Genomic DNA, 19,153 nt, shown 5'->3' with positions numbered 1-19,153 from the left:
AAGGCTGGGTCTCAGAAAGTGGAGTTGACTTATTAAAGTGCTAGAGGAGGCAGCAGAGTCTCCTGAGTGAGACTTGCCAAAGGGAAGTGAATGAGGACGTATTGAAATGGAGCTTTAGTCCTCTGTGCTCTCTCCCGTCCTAAAAAGACCTTTGACCTTCCCACCACAGACAGAACCACACAGAGGGGGATGAAAATGTATTTATTGAAGGCGTATTTACCTTCCCCACTGAATCTCTAATCGATCCAATTGATTTTGTCCTGAAAAACAATAATAACATTGTCTTCCTCTGTCCTTCCTTGCACCTATTTTTTATTTTTGCAACATCACTCTCTGCTCATAGCAATGTCGTCACTGACCTTTACACCACTTACTATTGGTTGCATGTAATTTTGTGATTAAAAATCTGAGCTTTTTTTCTGCTGCTCGACACATTGTAAGTCACTCTGGATGAATGCACCTAAATGCCAAAATTGTAAATGCAAAAGAGACAGGTACAAGCAATCGAACCTGAGCAGCATTTGAATACTGCCAAGAGCAGGTGGTGCCTTTGTGTGTGTGTGTGTGTGTGTGTGTGTGTGTGTGTGTGTGTGTGTGTGTGTGTGTGTGTGTGTGTGTGTGTGTCTGTCTGTCTGTGTGTGTGTGTTTAACAGAGAATATGATGTTTAGAACTTTAAATAGGATCCTACATATTTTCTATATTGTCTATATGTTCAATTCTGAGGAGCATAATTCTTATTCTCCATCCTGCAGGGATAACTACTATAAATATGCATGAAGGTGTACCAGCCTGTGTGTGACTAATGAGAGTGTGTGTGTGTGTGTGTGTGTGTATGTGTGTGTGTGTGTGTGTGTGTGTGCGTGTGTGTGTGTGTGCGGGGCCATGCAGGGCTCGGTTGGACATCAAATAATGGGCCATCATCAATCTCTGTCACACTCTCCAGGGACTAAAGGGAGTGTGTGTGTGTGTGTGTGTGTGAGAGAGAGAGAGAGAGAGAGAGAGAGAGGCCAGGTCAAGTGTGCCTGCATGTGTGTGTGTCTACTCAATAGATGATGACAAAGGCAGGGCTATAGGGCTTTAGAACAATGTGTGAGGGGGTGTGTTTGTGTGTAAGCTGCCATGGTTGTGATACCTCCCTCAGTCAGAGCCCCTGTGACGAGCTCTTTTCTGTCTGACAGAACCACATGAGTGTCATGATCCTCTCTGTCTTCCTCTGGCACAAAAACAGATTTTCCCCTTCACGTAGATGTACGTTTCTGTGCTGTTTTCTTTTTAAAGCCAGGGTATGTGAGAGATAGAGAAATCAAACGTATCTCATCAGTTTAACCTTTGACTATAGTGGAAGTTTCCTACATTTCACGGCTGAAATACAGTAAAGGTAGAAATAGGAATAATTATTAGTTTTGTCTATTAGGTGGTTGCTAAAAGATTATACTGTAACTTGTTATTCATCAAAACATTACTATAGAAATACTATAATGTGTATATATATATATATATATATAAATATATATATGGTTAACTGTGGTTGTTTATTATTTATTATTGACTATTATTATTACCAATGAGCTGCTGGATCCATCTATCTTATCTACAATATAATATAATATGATGTAATATAATATAATACAATACATTTATACTTTGTCAATATAGTGAATGCCAACAGTGTTTGTTTACAGCAGTGATAGTGTTGCTCCAGTGGGGCGGGGTGTGGCCGGCTCTCTCCGCCAATCAGCTTCGTTCTAACCCCCCCACAACAAACGCTGGAAAGGCGGGACTAGCGGAGCCGTTAACCAATCAGCATTTACCTTCCTCAGCGCAGGGAGAAGTTAGCAGTCGGCTGCCAGTCTGGTCCGTAGCCACGATGGATGCAATACCATGCTTTCTGCTCGTCCTCCTGTTCGGGACAAGGATACAAGAAAATACCGGTAAGTGGCCTTAAATGGACCATATGGAGTTGTGTTCTGTGTCAGTCGCGTGTTTCTCGGAAGTTACTTTCCCGGGTCCGGCCAGTTCCGTCAGAAAAAGCTCTTTGTTCAAGAAGCCTGAAGAAGCAGAGTGTGTCTAACTAAGATGGCGCAGGGTCCGCGGCCAGCCTGCTGCTGCCTGTCTGAGGAATGTTTATTGTCTGGGAAAAATAGGAGTAGGGAGCTGAAAGTCACACTGGGCTTGAAAGGGCCCACGGCTACCGGCCGGGATGAAAGCTGGCCTCTCTTCGGCCAGGTTTTTTTTTTTTGTGGTCACCGCTTTTGGATTCCGCTATGCCAACAAAAGAGCTCCGGAGTCCGTCCGGAGGAACAGTCCTCAGTTTCGCAAACACAAAGTTGGCAGCATCCCTGAGTGGATGTTTGCTTTTCGTCAAATGGCTGGTTGTTCATTTACCTGGTGGTCGGAGCGTGTCTCATCGCTGTTTCTCTTCTTTTCTTTTAAATAATTGAAGCACATAGTTTATCAGCACAAGTTGGTGTCACCTCAGGGCTGAACGTCCCCGTGTTATTCCAGGTTACCGTTACCTGAATGTTTCACCTCACGTTGATGCCTCAGTTACAGTCTGTGATGCGATTAAAACGACGTTGGTCGTCGGTTGTTTTTAGTTAGGGCTCTTTCTGAGTAACGGTAAAGTCGGCAACCAAATTTAGAGCTATTTTTTTGTCGAGTCTGGTCGTTCACTTTTATTTCTATCTTGTCTAAACTGTTAGGAGCGTTGCCTGTTACTTTAACTTCTGTTTGACAGATTCGCATCTCCTCCGTTAGCTTGCTAGCTTTTAGCCGCTGTCCGTTAGCAGCGTTTAACTGTGACAGACTTCTACCATTTTTCCTGTTTGTATCAAGCTGTGCCTTAAGTGTGTGGGAAATTACAGCTTTTCCTGCAGTGGGTGATGACATTATGTTAAAAAAAAAAAATACATGCAGCATAGATTGATTTTTTTTTTTTTTTTTTTTTTTTGCCCTTACATTTAAATAGCTTACTGTCAAAACACAAGAAACAGGTAAACCAAACTCCATTCAAAGTATGCCAGTTTAAGTTTTCTGATGCATTCAGGGTGCACAATGTCTAAACTGCTCATTATTACACCAAAGTCATGACTTAAGAAACAGCTTTGCAGTGATAGTTGTAGTTAACTACATTTAATTATAGCTGAAGAAGACTGCAGTAATTTCCTTTATGCCAAAGTCTCTTAAAGACACTGAGAGGATTCTGAGTCATGATTTGTAAATCAGCTCCTCATGCATTCATGCTTGGTGGTGAGGCTTTTTTATTTTAAATTTGCAGAGGAACTGTGGTCACTTCCTTTGTGTAGACAACCATCATGTGATTTGCAAAAAGGAAGAAGATTTTCTCATATGTACAAATAGCTGATAGTGTGTGTGTGTGTGTGTTTTTTCCCCTCAATTGACTCGCAGATTCACGCGTTTCCTTTGTGTGACATTCCTTTGTGTGTGGAGGCAGAGAGAGAGAGAAAGAGAGAGAGTGCCTTATCACGAGTGGAGGAGCATGCATTTCAAACAGCATACGTAAAAATCTCATCACAGCCTCCCCATATGCAAGAAGCACGGTTGTGTCCTCACATACCCCGCTGCTGCTGCTGCCTCGGATGCAGGCTGGTTATCAAATTGATATGTTGGCTCAGGGACACACAAGAAGGGAGGGAATTCCGCTTTCTTTGTCCAGCAATGGGATTGTCATGGCATGGGTCCATGGTCGGCGCTGCATCATTTACATCAGAAAGGAATCTAACAGTCCAGATGCAGATAGTCAGACCCACAGATTAGAGAAAAGAAACCGGTGCACGTTTCAGATGTAATGTGAACGACAAGATTTAATATCATGTTCCCAAGAGGTGTAGATATAATTTAACCAGAACGCACCTTCATTCATACAGTACCTTGTAAATGTTACGCTGCTTTTGGGTGTTCAGCACCACACCCCTGCAGCTCACACAGTGTAGTGTAGTACACGCACCAAAGCATCCGCACACATGTGAGCCCTGGCAGCCAGCTAAATTAGGTGGTGTCACTGTTACTTTCCTCATCCTCCGTCCTAATAGGCTCCGTCCTCACACTCTTTTCATTTGTTTCTGTCTCTCCCTCCCTCAGCCCTCCCACCCTCCACTTCCATTTGTCCGCTTTGAGTCTTGTGCTCCTTCCCTTGCCCCCTTTTAGGCATAGTTAGTAAGGGGGGGGGCATTTAGCTGGAGTGGCTGGTATAAATGATGAGTGTTGTGTCAGCGTTCAGCGACCTGTCAAGGGAGACTCCGAATCAGTCCTGACTGTCGCTGACAACAAAGGATGAGGGGGATTGGTTCAGGATGTTATCTCAGCTGTTCTTGCTTGAGGTTGCTGTTGGTAATGAAATGTCTTGAGATTTAGATACGAATATCGCACAGTATGTCCCACTATTATACAGTGTGCAGATACTGCAAAGCATACACTCTGTGCTAAGGAAGATGTTACAACAGTTTGAATGCAAGAAATTTTTTTTTTAATGGATTTATTACTTTTTTTTACTTGGATTGAGAGCTGTTCAGTGCATTAGTATTCCACTCATGATCCAGTTTTTGGAGTATCCTGGTTTATATATTGCGAATGTCAATATTATGTTCTTGTTTCAGAAATCCCGATGAACCCTTACTCCATCTTTGAGAAAGCTGACTAACTAGAGAGTAGTTGTGTATCAATGATTCCAGCTTCTCTAATGTGACGACATGCAGCTTTTTATTTTTCTTAAAGGATAATAAACTATCTTTGGGCTGTTCCGATAAAACAAGACATTTGAAGACTTAATGTAGGAGTATGGAAGATTGTGATCAGCATTTTCAGTTATTCTATGATTGTTTTTACATGTGTGAACATTTTTCTTTTGCACTTGTAAAACGTGAATTGCCAGGAGGTTTCTATGTATCTGCTGCAAGCGAGGGGCTCTTGAAGCCTGAGTACATAAAGTACATTTGTGCACAGTAATGAGCAGGGGGCATGGCTGTCGATCTTACATATGAGGTGTCTCAGGAAAATACACTTTTATTGAACATAATAGAAGTATAAACAGTTCAAACTGTTATTGATATTTATTGAAAAGCTGTCATTCATTCTTCCAATTATTTATTCTTAATTGTCCCCTTTTCCAGAATTAACTTGCATCACCACACTTGTATTATCAAACACTAAACTGTTTAATTACTTAAATGTAATTGACATTTTCAATGATAAAATGACTTAAATTTATGACATTTGTTCGAGGGAATTGTATCCAAATAATACATAATGCTAAAATCAATAGGTGCATCTAGAATAACTGCTATCTATGTATCAAGATTGGTCTTCTAAATGTTGTTTATGTCTCAGATATGTTTCCTTGCATTTTTGTATCTTAGTTGTAACGCTACTGTGTGATTCTCACATGAAGTTGCAGGACTGTTCTGCTGCATTGCTTGTCTCATTGTTGGCATCTTCCCGGTGCTTGTTGTTATAATCGCTTTGCTGTCTAACAGATAAGTGAAAAGTTTCTTGTTTGTTTGCTTTACTCACAGGTGTGTGAATTGACCTGGATAGGAAGCGTCCGCACTGCAAACTAATGTAATGTTAGTTTCTAAAGAAATAAAACTGAGCCCTCTCTCCTCTCATAGGGGAAACATTGGTGATTAAAATAGATATTTTCAGCCTTGCTGTTCTAGAAACCGGACAAATGTGGAATGTAAAACACCTTATTCATGCTGGCGACATTTCTCTGCACAGAAAGGTTAGAACAAGTTCAAAATGTGTGGAGGAGGTCACTGCCACTCATTAAAACTATGAAATGGGAAAATTGAATGCTACAGGGATGATGCTGTTCACTGAAAAAAATTTCAAACCCATTTTTATTTTAATTTTTAATTTATCCTTTAATTTAACCAAGAAGATCCCACTGAGATACAAGGTACAAGCTGGGACAGATTATGGCACAAAAACAACAGAGACAAAACATACGGGGTTAGAAATTATCTTCTGATCTTCGATTATTTGTAAGGACACAGTTACAACTGCACACTGCAGTTTTTTACTTTAAAACATGGTGGCATGGTAATAATGAATAATAGTGTCATCTGCATAGAGATGAACCAGTGTTCGAATTAGACAAGACCATTTATATAAATAGAAAAATAAAATTCGTCCCCAAATAGAACCTTGAGGAACAATTATTATTATTATTATTATTATTATTGCAGATGTGTAATTTTCTGGTGACCCACACTGAGTTCTTCCAGTTATAGTTTAAAAACAGGTTCAGAACATCTGGGAAGATGAACAAAAAGTGACGTTAAAATCATGAATATAAACGGCGTCTTTAATACACTCGTTAATACACTCCTAAAGACTTGGTACTCTGGCCTTGACTCCTCTCTCACGCTCTGATCCTCTCTTCCACCGGCACCTTTCACTTGTGGCTGAGAACTAGGCCTGACACATTAACTGTATCTCGTCAGTAACACGAATTAACTTTTTTCCCATATTAGAAGAACTCATGATAGCTGCAAAATCAGGTCGCCGCCTCTTTCTGCAAGCAGAAAATGCATTTTGTATTCTTCTTCTTTGGCAATTTCGGATGGCTCTGCCTGATGCACTGATTACGATACAGCACCACTACATTGCCTTATTGGCACACAGCCGCAATTGCAGTTACAAACGTCAAATCCGACTACCAAGAAAACAAGCAGGCCTACTAGAATCTTGAGAGATGAATCCATACACTATTAAAAGTGATCTATAGTTCAAGTGTATTTGAAGCCAGAGTTTTCATCCCTTTTAGAAAAGCAGCAACAAACCAGGGGAGAATATTTTTCAGTAAGGCAGTAGTAGGATTTTTCACGATGGACTCAGTGGGAGTTACACTGTCGATATTTTTGCGTTAACTTTATCTGCACCATCCCGTTACCCCCACAACTCCCCCATGTGCCAGGGGCCATGTTTTGTGTCTGTTGAGCATTTCTATGAAATGCTTGTGGAGCGTTGTTTTTCTGGGTGCTGTGTGCTGCTGCTGTCAGTACTAGCAGTGGAGGAATGCCAGGCATGCGGGTGACCCTGGACGCCCGTTGTCCCGGCCCAAGGAACCACAACTAATTTGAGAGGTTGTAGCCATGCCAGTGGCCATTGGATTCAAAGGCACCAATGCGTTAATGAATGGCCCCCCACTCTGCTCTCCTTCATGTGGAGGCCAGGGAATCACAAGCTCTACTGCTGATTCTGTGTTTGTGAGAGGAGGGTGTTTGTCCACGACAGATAGGAATAAGAATTACAGTGACTTGCAAATCCATGCAGTTAATCTCTATAAACTGCTTTCTCCTCATCAGCTTTTGTTCTGTTTTACGTACAAATGTTACGGATTCATCCAGACCACTAGTTTGTAGCATGTCCTTTTTCTTGGTACTATTTGTACGCATGATGGGACTTTCCTATATGCACTGAATGCAACATTACTCCGCTGAATGTACAAACCAAGACACCTCCACCACCGTTTGCTTCTTCCAAAGAAATGCAGTGATTTTATTGCCATTATGTAGTTATGTGTGATACCTCTCAGCAACAATTTCAGTTAAGTGGCTGTTTGTTTTTGTTTTTTTTAAGCTGGCTTTAATGAGAACCACTCTGTATTTCTGTGAAGGCCATGAAATATTTGTTGCGACTTTGTTTTACTATGTCACTTTGCCCTTTGAGAAACGGTGCGTTTATAAAAGTATTCAGATTTTTGCAGTCACTATATTGCTGAGATGTGACATTAACAAACACTGTTACCTGAATCGGTGTAAAACAGGGGCCCCCCAACACTTTTTACTCTGAGTCATTTTGACAAAGTAAAATGATCTGAGAGCTCCTCATATCTTACATTACTGGTTACGTTTATTGTACATGCATACATACATATCGTATGGAAACACTCAAACTGATCATTTAACAAGTCATCAAATATCAATATCCATCCATGGCAACATAATTAATGTCTGTTGGAAAAGTTGAGTTTATATGTGTTCTGTCCTCAGAAGAGCTGCGATCACTGCATGTGGCCTAAGGCAGAGGTTTTCTAAGTGGGAGTCGGCCACGTAAATGAGCTTAAATGTGTGAGATGTGGTTAAAGAGATGCAGGCGTTTTGGGGAATTTTTACTGTTTTTCCCAGAGTCAGAAACTAATAAAAGCCTTAGAACAGAGTTTCTTCATGTATTTGGTTTAGTCTCGAGTTTTGTCAAAAAGCAGTATTAGGCTATCTTGGCACAATTGTTGAGCATCTATGGGTTTGAGGGGAGGCTCACAGTCTCAGACGTTGAACTATATTCTCTGAACCTTTGGGTGAGCTACTGGTAGCTTGTGGGTCACATGTTTTTTGAGAGATATCCTGCTAACACTGCCCTGTGCTCTAAGCTGATTTCTTGTCTATGCTTATGGTGTTTCTGATGAGGAAAGAGGAAGACTCACCGTGAAAGTCGTGCAGCAGGTTCAAAGCCTTTACTTGTGGAGGTGCATCCCTCTATCCAAAGTAATTCCATGTCTAAGTCTGACTTCCACAGCTGATCTGCAGGATATTTGCGATTCGCAGTGTGTAATCTCCCTCAAACTGCACCATCAGTTCAAATGCTCCGATTAAAAAAGATCTCTTCAGGCTATAGTGTAATATCTCACTAATACACTTACGGTATGCCAGCCTCAGTAATACAGAGCACGGGGCCCAAATTGATTGCTGACCAACCCAGTTAAGATGATGCTATTACCAGGCTATTGCACTGCATGTAAATGCATCCTACAGTTTCCTGCTGAACTGATTTCTCCCGTATTAAATTACCGGCAGAGGCAGTTGTATAGGAGACAGCTCTCCTAGAAGAATAATCAGTTTATTGTGCTTTTATTTATAACCTTTGTGATTTGGCTGCTGGTGTTGAGACATTTCTTTGTTGACGACTCATTAGACATGAAATGCTATAAAAGGTTAATATCAAGATTATAGTGACCCAAATGATCACGGTTATCTGTATTATCGTGGTGTTATTAAAATGTGCCAAAAATTTTCAGAAAGTACAAGTACTTTAATCACGTTTTATTGTTTGTATTTAAACATTGAAACAACATGGCAAACAAATCTTTGTCACAGATGAGGACAAGCAGCGTCAAGGTCATCAGAATGAGTGCTGATTGGTCATGCCTTTGTCAATGTCAAGACTGTTTGACTTGTTTTCCCATTAATGAAACTTTGTAGTATTAAATTAATATTAAATTTAATTTGTGTCAACAAGTTTCTTACCCTGCTGCTTTTTATGGTTGTAAATCGAACTTAGAGACACATTATTTGTCACGACAGTTTAGTTTTAACAATGCCATAAAGTTTATTTGTAATCTCACTGTCATCACTCAGGTTATCCAAGAAAGAGAGAGGAGTGCAAAACAGGACACACTCGCTTTTTTTGTTCACTCCCCTCTCTCTCTCGCTCACAGGGTAACGTAACGTAACGTAAAATGACCCCTGAAAAATCTTCGGAGGACCACCGTTTCCTTCTGCCATGTTTAACTGAGACAAAACAAACCCACTTTGCCTTCAGCGGATGCACCTGACTGTTGCTGATTGATGCTGTACAGAACCAAACTCGAGTTAAATTCACCACAGAAATCGACCGCGGTTATAGTGGCAATTAATAGATAACGGTAATACTTACTGTCTGGCATTTCTGCTGTGATTTAGTGTAAAACCTGAAATCTCTATTCATATTAATAGCCTGGAGCAAATGGGTCTTATCTTACAAGATCTCTGTTGTTAGATGTGTTGGAATGCCTGAGAGGAAATCATTTAGAGAGTGAATGAATCATCCAGTTAAATGTAGGTAACCACACCTTAGTGTCATAGCAACAATTACTGATCGATCATTTAATAAAGTTTTAACAGCCCTGACTGTAGTTCGGTCATGAATTCTTACACCTCAGACCTCTCACATAACGGTCTCATTTCACACTGAATTTCATGCTTAGGTATTTCTGTGTCCCAGTGCATCGATCGACTGTGTGCAGGAAACAAAAACTGAACAAGCACACACACTGTGGAACTGTTTTCACAGGAATTAGCTGGTAGCGTAGCAGAGCAGCCTGTAATAACCAGGCGTGTTGTGGACGTGGGACAGAGGGGCCAGGCACCGGAGCAGCCAATCAGACGGTCGGCAGGCTCTGTCTGAGCTGTGAGTCAGCTGCTTCAAACAGCACCACCCTCTCTGGCCCCCATTAACTTCTCTGTGGTGCTCTCCACCCTGCCGCCTCCACCCTCCCTGCTCCACTCTGTGTGTGTGTGTGTGTGTGTGTGTGTGTGTGTGTGTGTGTGTGTGTGTGTGGAGGTGATGTAGTCATTTTTCTGCAACTGACCTGCTGTTGGACTGTCCAGCTTAGACAATACTGTGTAGAAGGTGGCAGGGATAAAAAAACAAAACAGATCCAGCCATAGTGTTTCAAGTCCCTTCGTTTTTATTCACACTGAGACAAACATGGCTGACATATTGCCACCCCAGTGTGTGATTTTTAGATAGTGGAATCAGAGGCGTGATGTGTATAGCAACAGCGTTGGCGTGTGTCCGGCCACAGACGTCGATCCAGCTCTGTGACGGCATCTGCTGCTGGTGTAAAGGTGGAACAACGATGCCCCCCTCGTTCTGTGTTTGTACCTTTTTTATACAGAAGGTCGAGGTGGAATAAAGGTGCAGCATTCCTGTTTTGAAAAGGCTAAAGAAGAAGCCATCTTACTGTGTGTTAAAACAACTAATTTGTTAAATTAAAATTCATCTTAAATGTAATAACGAATTCTGTTATTGTACCTGTCGTTCTGTGTTTGCCACGTCATGAATACTGATATTAGGGGTGGATGGAAATGCCTTAAAGGTGGACATAGACCAGGATATGTAAGTGATAGTTGGGGTTATTTGATATGAGGTAGTGTGAGGTAGTCATGCAGTCGGTGTGTTACCTGCAGTAGATTCAGTTTAGAGACGCAGCAGGAGCTCCGGTACAAGCAGGCGGGGCAAGCACAAACCGTGGACGTAGCCACAGTCTGTGCGAGTTTAACGCCACATGTGTTGCTCTGCACTTTGTCGTCTTTTTATGAAAGTATTTCCAGATATCACTTTTCCTGGTCACGGCTGCCATGGTGCATGTAACGCCAACTTAGTTGAACTACTGTGGCCAAAAACAGCGCACGAGTAGTGAAACACTACTCGAATAATGACCTCAACAACAAGTACTCGAGTATACGTACCCATCCCTGCGCTCGTGCATAGGAATATGGTATTTCAGTGGATGAGAAAGATGTAGTACCAAAGGGAAGTACTGTGTTTGGCCCACAGTTTCTAAAACATATTTCCTGTTCCCAGCTGACTCTCCTAACCGGCAGCACACTGATCCGAATCTACTGCAGGGAACACACTGTATGACTACCTCACACAACCCCGCGACACCTAACCCCAACTATCACTCCACAGTCTAGAAGAAACTAAGTGAAGCCTGAGTCACCTCTGTATAAAAGTCTGGCAATTTATCTCCACCCATGTGGGCCGTGCTCAGGTATAAATCATTGTGGTGCCTGGAGGATGAGTTGGAGTATTTTCTCTGCTGTAGAGTCGAGGAGGCTCACATTGAAGCAGGAGCCCGTTGCAGCAGTGGAGCAGCCAGACTAATGGGAGGAAAACTGAATACAGGTTCAGTGAAGTCATCTTTGTTCGGAGGCAGTGAAGAGGGCGTTTGGAGGATGATGATAGGGATTATTTTATTGGTCTCCTTGGTCAAGGGCTCTACCTAGATATCTGTGTGTGTGCGTTGTGTCTGGGTTGGAGCAGCTGGCAGGTTGCTGGCTGTCTACCCTTTAGATCAAGCTGCTGCATATTTATAAAAGCAGCAGCACAGACAGATGTACTCCTCCTCCCACCCCCTCTCCATCCTCAATGTGCTTGGCCGTCCATACCTTCCTCCTTTGTTGTGCAGGAACAAAAAAAGTTTCCTCAGCATTATCTCTTCGTCAGTGATAAAACAGGCAGGATGCACACTGTTGTTGAGGCGGCTGTAAGCAAATACTCTTTAAACAGCCAAGACCAAGTGTTCCAATCTCTGTATTGACAGAGAATCTATGCACAGACACACGTAGGGACTTTTTCTTTGCCTTTTCTGAAACTCAAGTGAACGCAGATTGTTCTGAAAGGCTGTCGTGTTTACTTCAGTGTCTCTGTAATCTTCTCGCTCGGTTTCCTGTCCGAAACCGGCCATTAATCTCCTGTTTGCCCAGTTTGAAGGACTGTGTGTGTGTGTGTGTGTGTGTGTGTGTGTGTGTGTGTGTGTGTGTGTGTGTGTTGTATCTGTTGTAGTGTCAGCCACAGTTCAGTTTTCCACCACGTAGCTGAGCTTTGGCTTCAGCCTCGACCCCCAAGGTCAAACAATTCAGCGGGGCAGATAGCAGCCTTTCTGGTTACGCTCTGTTTTTGTGAGGGGGGAGGTTCTGTGTCTGGGGCAGTGGGCCCTCTTGCTCAACACACACACACACACACACACACACATTCAGAAAGCACATCTGGTGTGGACAAAGGGCCGGCCATAATGGAGCTGACTGCCTGGATGGGGGTAGTGGTGGGTGGGGCCGTGACCTATGGAAATGACTCTGAAAGCTGAAAGGTCCCAGTGGAAAAGGGGGGATACACACACACACACACACACACACACACACACACACACACACACACACACACACACACACAATGATTTAAGGAACAGAGTGGGCACAGGGCAATATGTGGATGGTAACATGTAGGCTTGTGTGTGTTTTAATATATTCCCTTTCCTTCTGTCTTCCAACAATATTGTGTGAAATATAAATGTGTTGTGACTGAGATAATTGTTTGTAAGTGTAAATTAGTTTAAATACACAAATATATTTCAGATTTGACATTTCAACAATGCAACACATTGAAGACTGCCTGGAGTTGCTTTTGGCAGCTGCCAGTTCACAACAACAATAACACTGAAAAATAGTTAATTCATTTCCCTTACACAGCTGCTGACACCATTTGAATGAAATACAAATGTACCAGGCTAGCCTTTAATACGTTCTTACCTTTACAGTTTGTGTGTGTGTGTGTGTGTGTGTGTGTGTGTGTGTGTGCGTGCGTGTGCTTCTTCTGTCGTTTAATTTGCAGTTGTTGCTGCCAGACGTGGTTGAGTATGATGTGTGTTGTTTCTGTTAACCAAAATACTGTTTCCTGTCGTCTGGTGAAGCCCATGCTCCTTTAACGGAAAGTAACCCCACATCTCTCTCACACACACACACACACACACACATCCTTCCAGGTGTCAGGACGTGTGGAGGATGTGTTTTTACCATTGTTTACTGATCTTATCAAAGGGAAAATGATACGGGGAAAAAGAAACCGGAGAGCCCGTGAGTCGTCACTAAAGGAGGCATCAACAGTTTAGTAATAAATGTTATTATAATAATGATATAACACAGTTTTTCTAAATGTATTGCCATGCAGGAAAGCCAATCTCTATGGTTGCCATGGTGATAAAAGTAGTCAATTCAGCGCATGACTGCAGCGAGGATGTGTTCAAGTGACATCACGAGGTGTTTGCTTGTGGAGCAGGTGATAGCAGGTCTTCACTTCATCTGTATGAAACACAACGTCATTAGCACCTTCATCAACGATGCTTAACGAGTGATTGACACGGGTAACTCATTAGAGACGCACTGTAGAGCACAGAGTGTCCCACAGTAGTTATCTAACTGGTCACTGTGTTAACATGCACTTAAGCTGTTATTATTATTATTATTATTGTTATTTCACGTTAGTAAATGGGAGTCGATGTTAGAGCAGCCTGGTTTCTAGAGCTGGTGTCTTCAGTAGAAAGCTGATTTAATGCCTCTTAAATAACGTCACAGGCAGGGTACACAGTTTAAATTACTCGAGGATGCATTTGGCCACTGATATTTTTTTCTTTTGGTAGTTTATTTACAAGGGAAGATGCAAGTGTGAAACTGAGTTAATAGCTGTTGCTAATTTTCAACTCTTCAACACACTACAGATATGGAAGTAAAAAAAAATATATATTTAAATGCATTGATTGTGGTGTTCAGTCCTAGGACGACAACCACAGCAAAAACACGATTGATTGAATATCGTACAATTAGCTAAAAATATTCAGTCTAAAAAAGAGATGACAGTAGATAACTATATTCGTAGACCAGGAATTTTTCATTTGTTGCGTTAGAAGGTTTTTTAAAAAAAATCTTTCTTACTTGATTAAATGATTTCTGTTGAATAATGTGTCTGTGCTGAACGACCTTAGACTGGGAGTATATTTGGACCAGCAGTGAAAGTCGTTTGCAGCTCTGCCACTGTGCAGTAATGAGACCTGGCTGCTGCAAGCACCAAAACTAACATTACAGACAGAAAGAAACTTGGAGTCAGTTAGAAACAAAATCTACCAATCTATATTGTATAAAGCTGATAAAATGATTGTGAACAGAACGCGTCATTGGAGGAAATTTGCCTCACTGATGTTTTATTTCTATGTTTGGGGAGAGGTTCCTGTGAAGTCCTGTCTCTTATCTGCCTGTGGTTCTATGTTTAAAAAAACAAATCAGCGTGTCAGTTTGTGTTAGTTATCCTCATTGACAAAGACTTTGTTGACAGCAGTTTCATCTGCAGTGGAGACGCGTTCTCTAAAGGTTTGTCAGGTTCACAGGCTTCCTGGTTGTGGATGAAGTGAAGGCTGTGATGTGAGCTCAGTAACGGATCAGTTAGGACTGGTGTTTAATTCAGGATGGGCGTTTGAAATGACTAACAGTACCGCTCTCGCAGGGAAAGCAAAGTGTTGAGCATTTTGAATCTCATCTAAAGTACTTAATGTCAGAAGTGAGCTCTTAAGTGTTTATGCAGCCTGAAAGCAGGACTTTGTTCTGACAGTGACACAGACATCTCGCCTCCCGCCTGGGAGAAGTACTTGGAAAATTAACCGATTAGTTTCATTGTAGTGATATTACACCCTCATCCAGACCGTTTAAGACTAGTTCTGGTCCTGTATTGAAATGATGCCAACTCCCTTATTCCCATCAGTTTTAATCTCCGTCCGTTGCCCTCTAACCGTCAGTAGAAAGCACAAATTCGTCCGTGACCTAAAAGATAAAGTCTGAAACTGTGTTTTTGGGGCTTGGTTCTTTGTGGGTCACATAGGTGAATCAAGAATTCATGAGGTCACCCGAGGGAAGAATGTCGGCCAGTTTTTGTCAGACACATGAATAATGAAGTGCAATACCTTCATGTGTCTGGTCTTTTGTGAACCCCGTTGTTCAGGGTGTATCTTAACAGAGCACCAGAATTACATTTCAGACTTATATTACAGTAGAGGAGATATGACATTAACATAGCACACCAGCAATTAAGGTTGTAATTTTCATAACGAGACATTAAAGATTATCTTGGTTATCCAGGTGAAAGCAAACTGAACCTACAAGTTTACGAACTCTTCAACTGAATTGGATCAGAGCAAACGGACTGTAGGAGTGAAAACGTCCCAAGTCCTTAGTATGAGTCTGATTTCAAGGCTCTGGAAACTTCTTTGTCTGCCTGAGATCATCAGAAAACTTTTATCAAAACACAGCAATTCCAACGGCTACACGGCAATCATTGTGGATCTTGAAGTCTCTGTTTCAACTGTTTGTAATGTTGTCAAGAGGTTTCACAGTCAGAAAACTGTTGAGATGCTTCCAGGACTTGGTGCTAAGAAGAAAGAGAAGTCTGAAGGTCGATGAGGATTGTGGAAAAAAAACAATAATAATCTGAAGAGCTTTAAGCCAACCTGGAGCAACATGGAGTGGTGCTTTCAGTCGCTACTAAAAAGGCCAAGGAGGACACCTGTAGTCAAAACAAAGAACAAAAATACCAACTAAAGTTTGCAAAATTGTTCATGGTAAGCTACAGTCTGTCTAGTGTGAGGGGAATTTTCTCTTGTCCACCTAAGGAATGGCTGACTCAGGGTAAAAGGTCAGTGTGAGGCCCGAGGTCTCTGTGCTCCAGCTACTGCACTAAATCTTACAAGCCTTGAGACGCTGAGGCGGCTCCTCCAGACGAAGCTGTGGTTTGATGCTGATACTGCTGGTGCCAGGGATGATAACAGAAGACCTTGGATGGTCAGTAACAAGTGGCTGGGTGTTCTAAGAATCAGCACTTGGGCGTATATAGTCTTGTCTCCTTGCTTATGGTTAATGCACCAATAGTGTATTCACACATCCCTCTTCTCCCTCTTCTTCTAGATATTTGACCAATTATGTAGTGTAGGTTTTCTATAGTACTCTGTGTATAAAGACTATTGCCAGGGGTTTCTGCTTGAGAATTGAGGTGACATCATGTACTGAAGCCTGTATTGATGAGTCCTCCTTTCTCCTTGATCAAGCATCAGTAAACATCCTGGACTCCAGCGGTCTTTCCTCACCACCGATGATAAGAATTTCCCTAACATGTAGGACACTGTTCCATGGACAGATGAAACCAAAGTAGAGCTCTTTGGGAATTATGTGCATCAGCTTGTTTATAGGTGACGAAATGAAGCTCGTAAGAAAAAGAACACCTACCTACAGCACCGACACATGGTGGAGATTCTGTCATGCTGTTGAGCTGCTTTGCCACCTCTGGTACTGAATGTATGAAAGGAATGAAGTTTACAAAGGCACTGTAAAGTGAGGTGTGTTACCCAATGTCAGGAAACTATGTAGGTTTGAGGTGAAGGTCTCGAGTCTTTCCACAGAACATTAACTCAAAGCAGTCAACTTAACAATTAGGCCTGAACTTAATATTATTAAGTCACTGGAGAGAGCTGAAATCTACCATTGCATAAAGGACTACTGCAAATTTAAAACAGCTTGAACGTATTGTAGAGAGTTACAGAAAATACATGCAGACAGGTGTAAGAAGCTTCTGGGCGGCTACAAGAAAGTTAAGCCATTTCTGTAATTACAGCTCACCCTGGTGAGCTGCACTGCTCTGTGCCAGCTGTGCTTTGATTCCCTCAGACAGATGATGAGGCACACCTGGTTTCAGGTAGACACAGGCTAAAGACCAGGTGTGGCTCATTCACTTTTAGCCATGAACAAAACCCACCTGAGATTTGAAAGACGAGTTCTGACACTACAGAAATGTAAATGTACATTGTAGTAGGACCATCACTTTAGAGTTGAGTGATGGTTCCTCAGGTGAAGCTCCTGAAACATCTAAACCACAGACGAACTCCCACGTTGTCCAGCGTTGAACACTATCTGCCAGCTGACTAACAGCTCTCAGAGAAGAGTCCCAGCCTGGGGTTGACTGGTAGCAGAGCCCACACATTCACTGTGCTTCATTGACGGCCCATGTCAGACCATCATTCACCACAAACAAGTTTCCTTCGCACAGACGAAGGACGGATCTACAGTTGTAGTTGAACAGATGAATCCAGCGGAGTGGCAGTGGGCATTTTTCAACAGCAGCTTGAATATCACTGTAAGGTAGTTAAGACCAACTTTCTTACTGTCATGTTGATTATTTGTTGTATATGTTTGCTGGACCCATGGAGGGATTACTCCACCGGGCATAGGCTTAGGGATACAAAGGGTCCGGGGCCCTAAAGCCGAAGCCATGACCTTTTCTTCCCCAACCTTGGCTTACCATCTGCGCACAGCTGGACCCTGTAGGTGAAGCTCAGGTCCCTCACTGACCTACTGACTGAAACACATCGATGAAATGTTTGTCTACCCAGTTGGGAACATTGGACACTGCTCCAGAGTTTCTATTGTGTCCACTTTTGATGCCCAGATCAGACTTTAGAAGGTTTTAATATTTTGAGAAGGTCATTGTGTGATCAGAGTCGGATTTCGTCCAATTAACTTTCCATATTAGAGAACTTGTATGAATTGCTTCACTCCCTTGCTTACAACATAATACAAAAATATAATTATAGGTTAAAGAAAACCAAACTGAAACATCTGTATATTGCAATATTTGGGCTGAACTGTATTGAGATATTAAATGTTGGATATAGTCCAATCCTGCAAGTCATTTTGTAAGTATGTTGTAAAAGGTCCCCGATGTTTTGTCATTATTTTCCACTGTGACAGGCTTCATGGGATTAAACTAACAATTGTTGCACTCGACACTAATTTCTCTCTCGATGTCTCAGGTCTGTTGGGTCGAGTCATTATCAGGCTGATAATCATGCTGTCTGATCCCAGCTCTGTTAAGCATCTTAATTAATAAAAACAAACAAATCCCAGAATCTCAGCGTCGAGACGACAGTTGAGAAATTAACTTAATAACTCCAGATACAGTTGTTTGTGTGTGATGATTAGAAATGTGGTGAGCTTGTGCCAAAACACAGTGACGGCAGTGGGAGCTCACAGCAGAGTCTGGATGAATGGAGCTGGGAGGATTGGCCTCAGTTTTCCGCTGCAGTACTCCATCCTGCTCTCATCTCTGTGCTGCACTGCATGCTGGATAATTCAATTACTGCCTCGGACATTTCAAGGCTGTGTGTGTGTGTGTGTTTGCCCAGGTATGTGTAACTGTAGTTTTTGTGTGGGGGTAATGGAATTGAATTGCTAATGATTTGTGCAATATGAAGCCGCTGTCTGTTGCTGTTTCCCTTCCTCTCCCGTCTTCCACTGTGAGTTGATATATTGGATTAAATTTTATCCTCTCTTTTCATTTTAAGCATCTCCTGGGGCTTCACCGAGCCACGCTGCAGCCACTTAAACCCCGGCCTCGGCAATCTGTCTTCCTTTGCTCTTCTATTTTCTTTTTTTTTCTCTTTCTCTCCCCTTGTCTTTTTCCAAACATTGTTGGAATAATGGTTTATTTGGCTTGGATCAGATTGTCTCGAATGGCGTCGGGTTCATTTAGAGGAATTACAGATGTTTAGTAACTGCACGCTACATGACTCCTCGCTCCCGTACAGACCTGGGGTGAATTTCAGAAAGCAGTAGTGAAAACTGAGTCTATAAACCCTTTGTGGGGGGGGGGGTCATGTCGGTCATGTCGGTCCTACAAAGGGTTTTGTTGTTGAATTTGAGTTGATGTTAAAGCTCCTCCAGTGTAAAGGTCTGTGTCCATGTGTAGTGTGATTATAGATCAGCTCTAGCTTCTATA

General features: G+C 42.1%; 1 protein-coding gene across 1 annotated transcript in view; it reads left to right on the top strand.

Moving 5' to 3' along the window:
• Positions 1–1,813: 1,813 nt before the first annotated feature.
• tgfbr1b (transforming growth factor, beta receptor 1 b) overlaps positions 1,814–19,153 on the top strand; it is a 69,485-nt gene continuing 52,145 nt past the window's right edge. Inside the window, exon 1 of the mRNA XM_023430708.2 lies at positions 1,814–1,932. Coding sequence (XP_023286476.1) covers positions 1,869–1,932 — 64 coding nt within the window. The 5' untranslated portion in view covers positions 1,814–1,868. The remainder of the gene's footprint in view (positions 1,933–19,153) is intronic.

This window comes from Seriola lalandi, unplaced genomic scaffold (genome assembly GCF_002814215.2).
Source record: "Seriola lalandi dorsalis isolate HSWRI2012SDOR001 ecotype SW California unplaced genomic scaffold, Sedor1 jcf7180002054909, whole genome shotgun sequence".
Lineage (NCBI taxonomy): Eukaryota > Metazoa > Chordata > Actinopteri > Carangiformes > Carangidae > Seriola > Seriola lalandi.
This window is presented reverse-complemented; position numbering and strand designations above follow the sequence as displayed.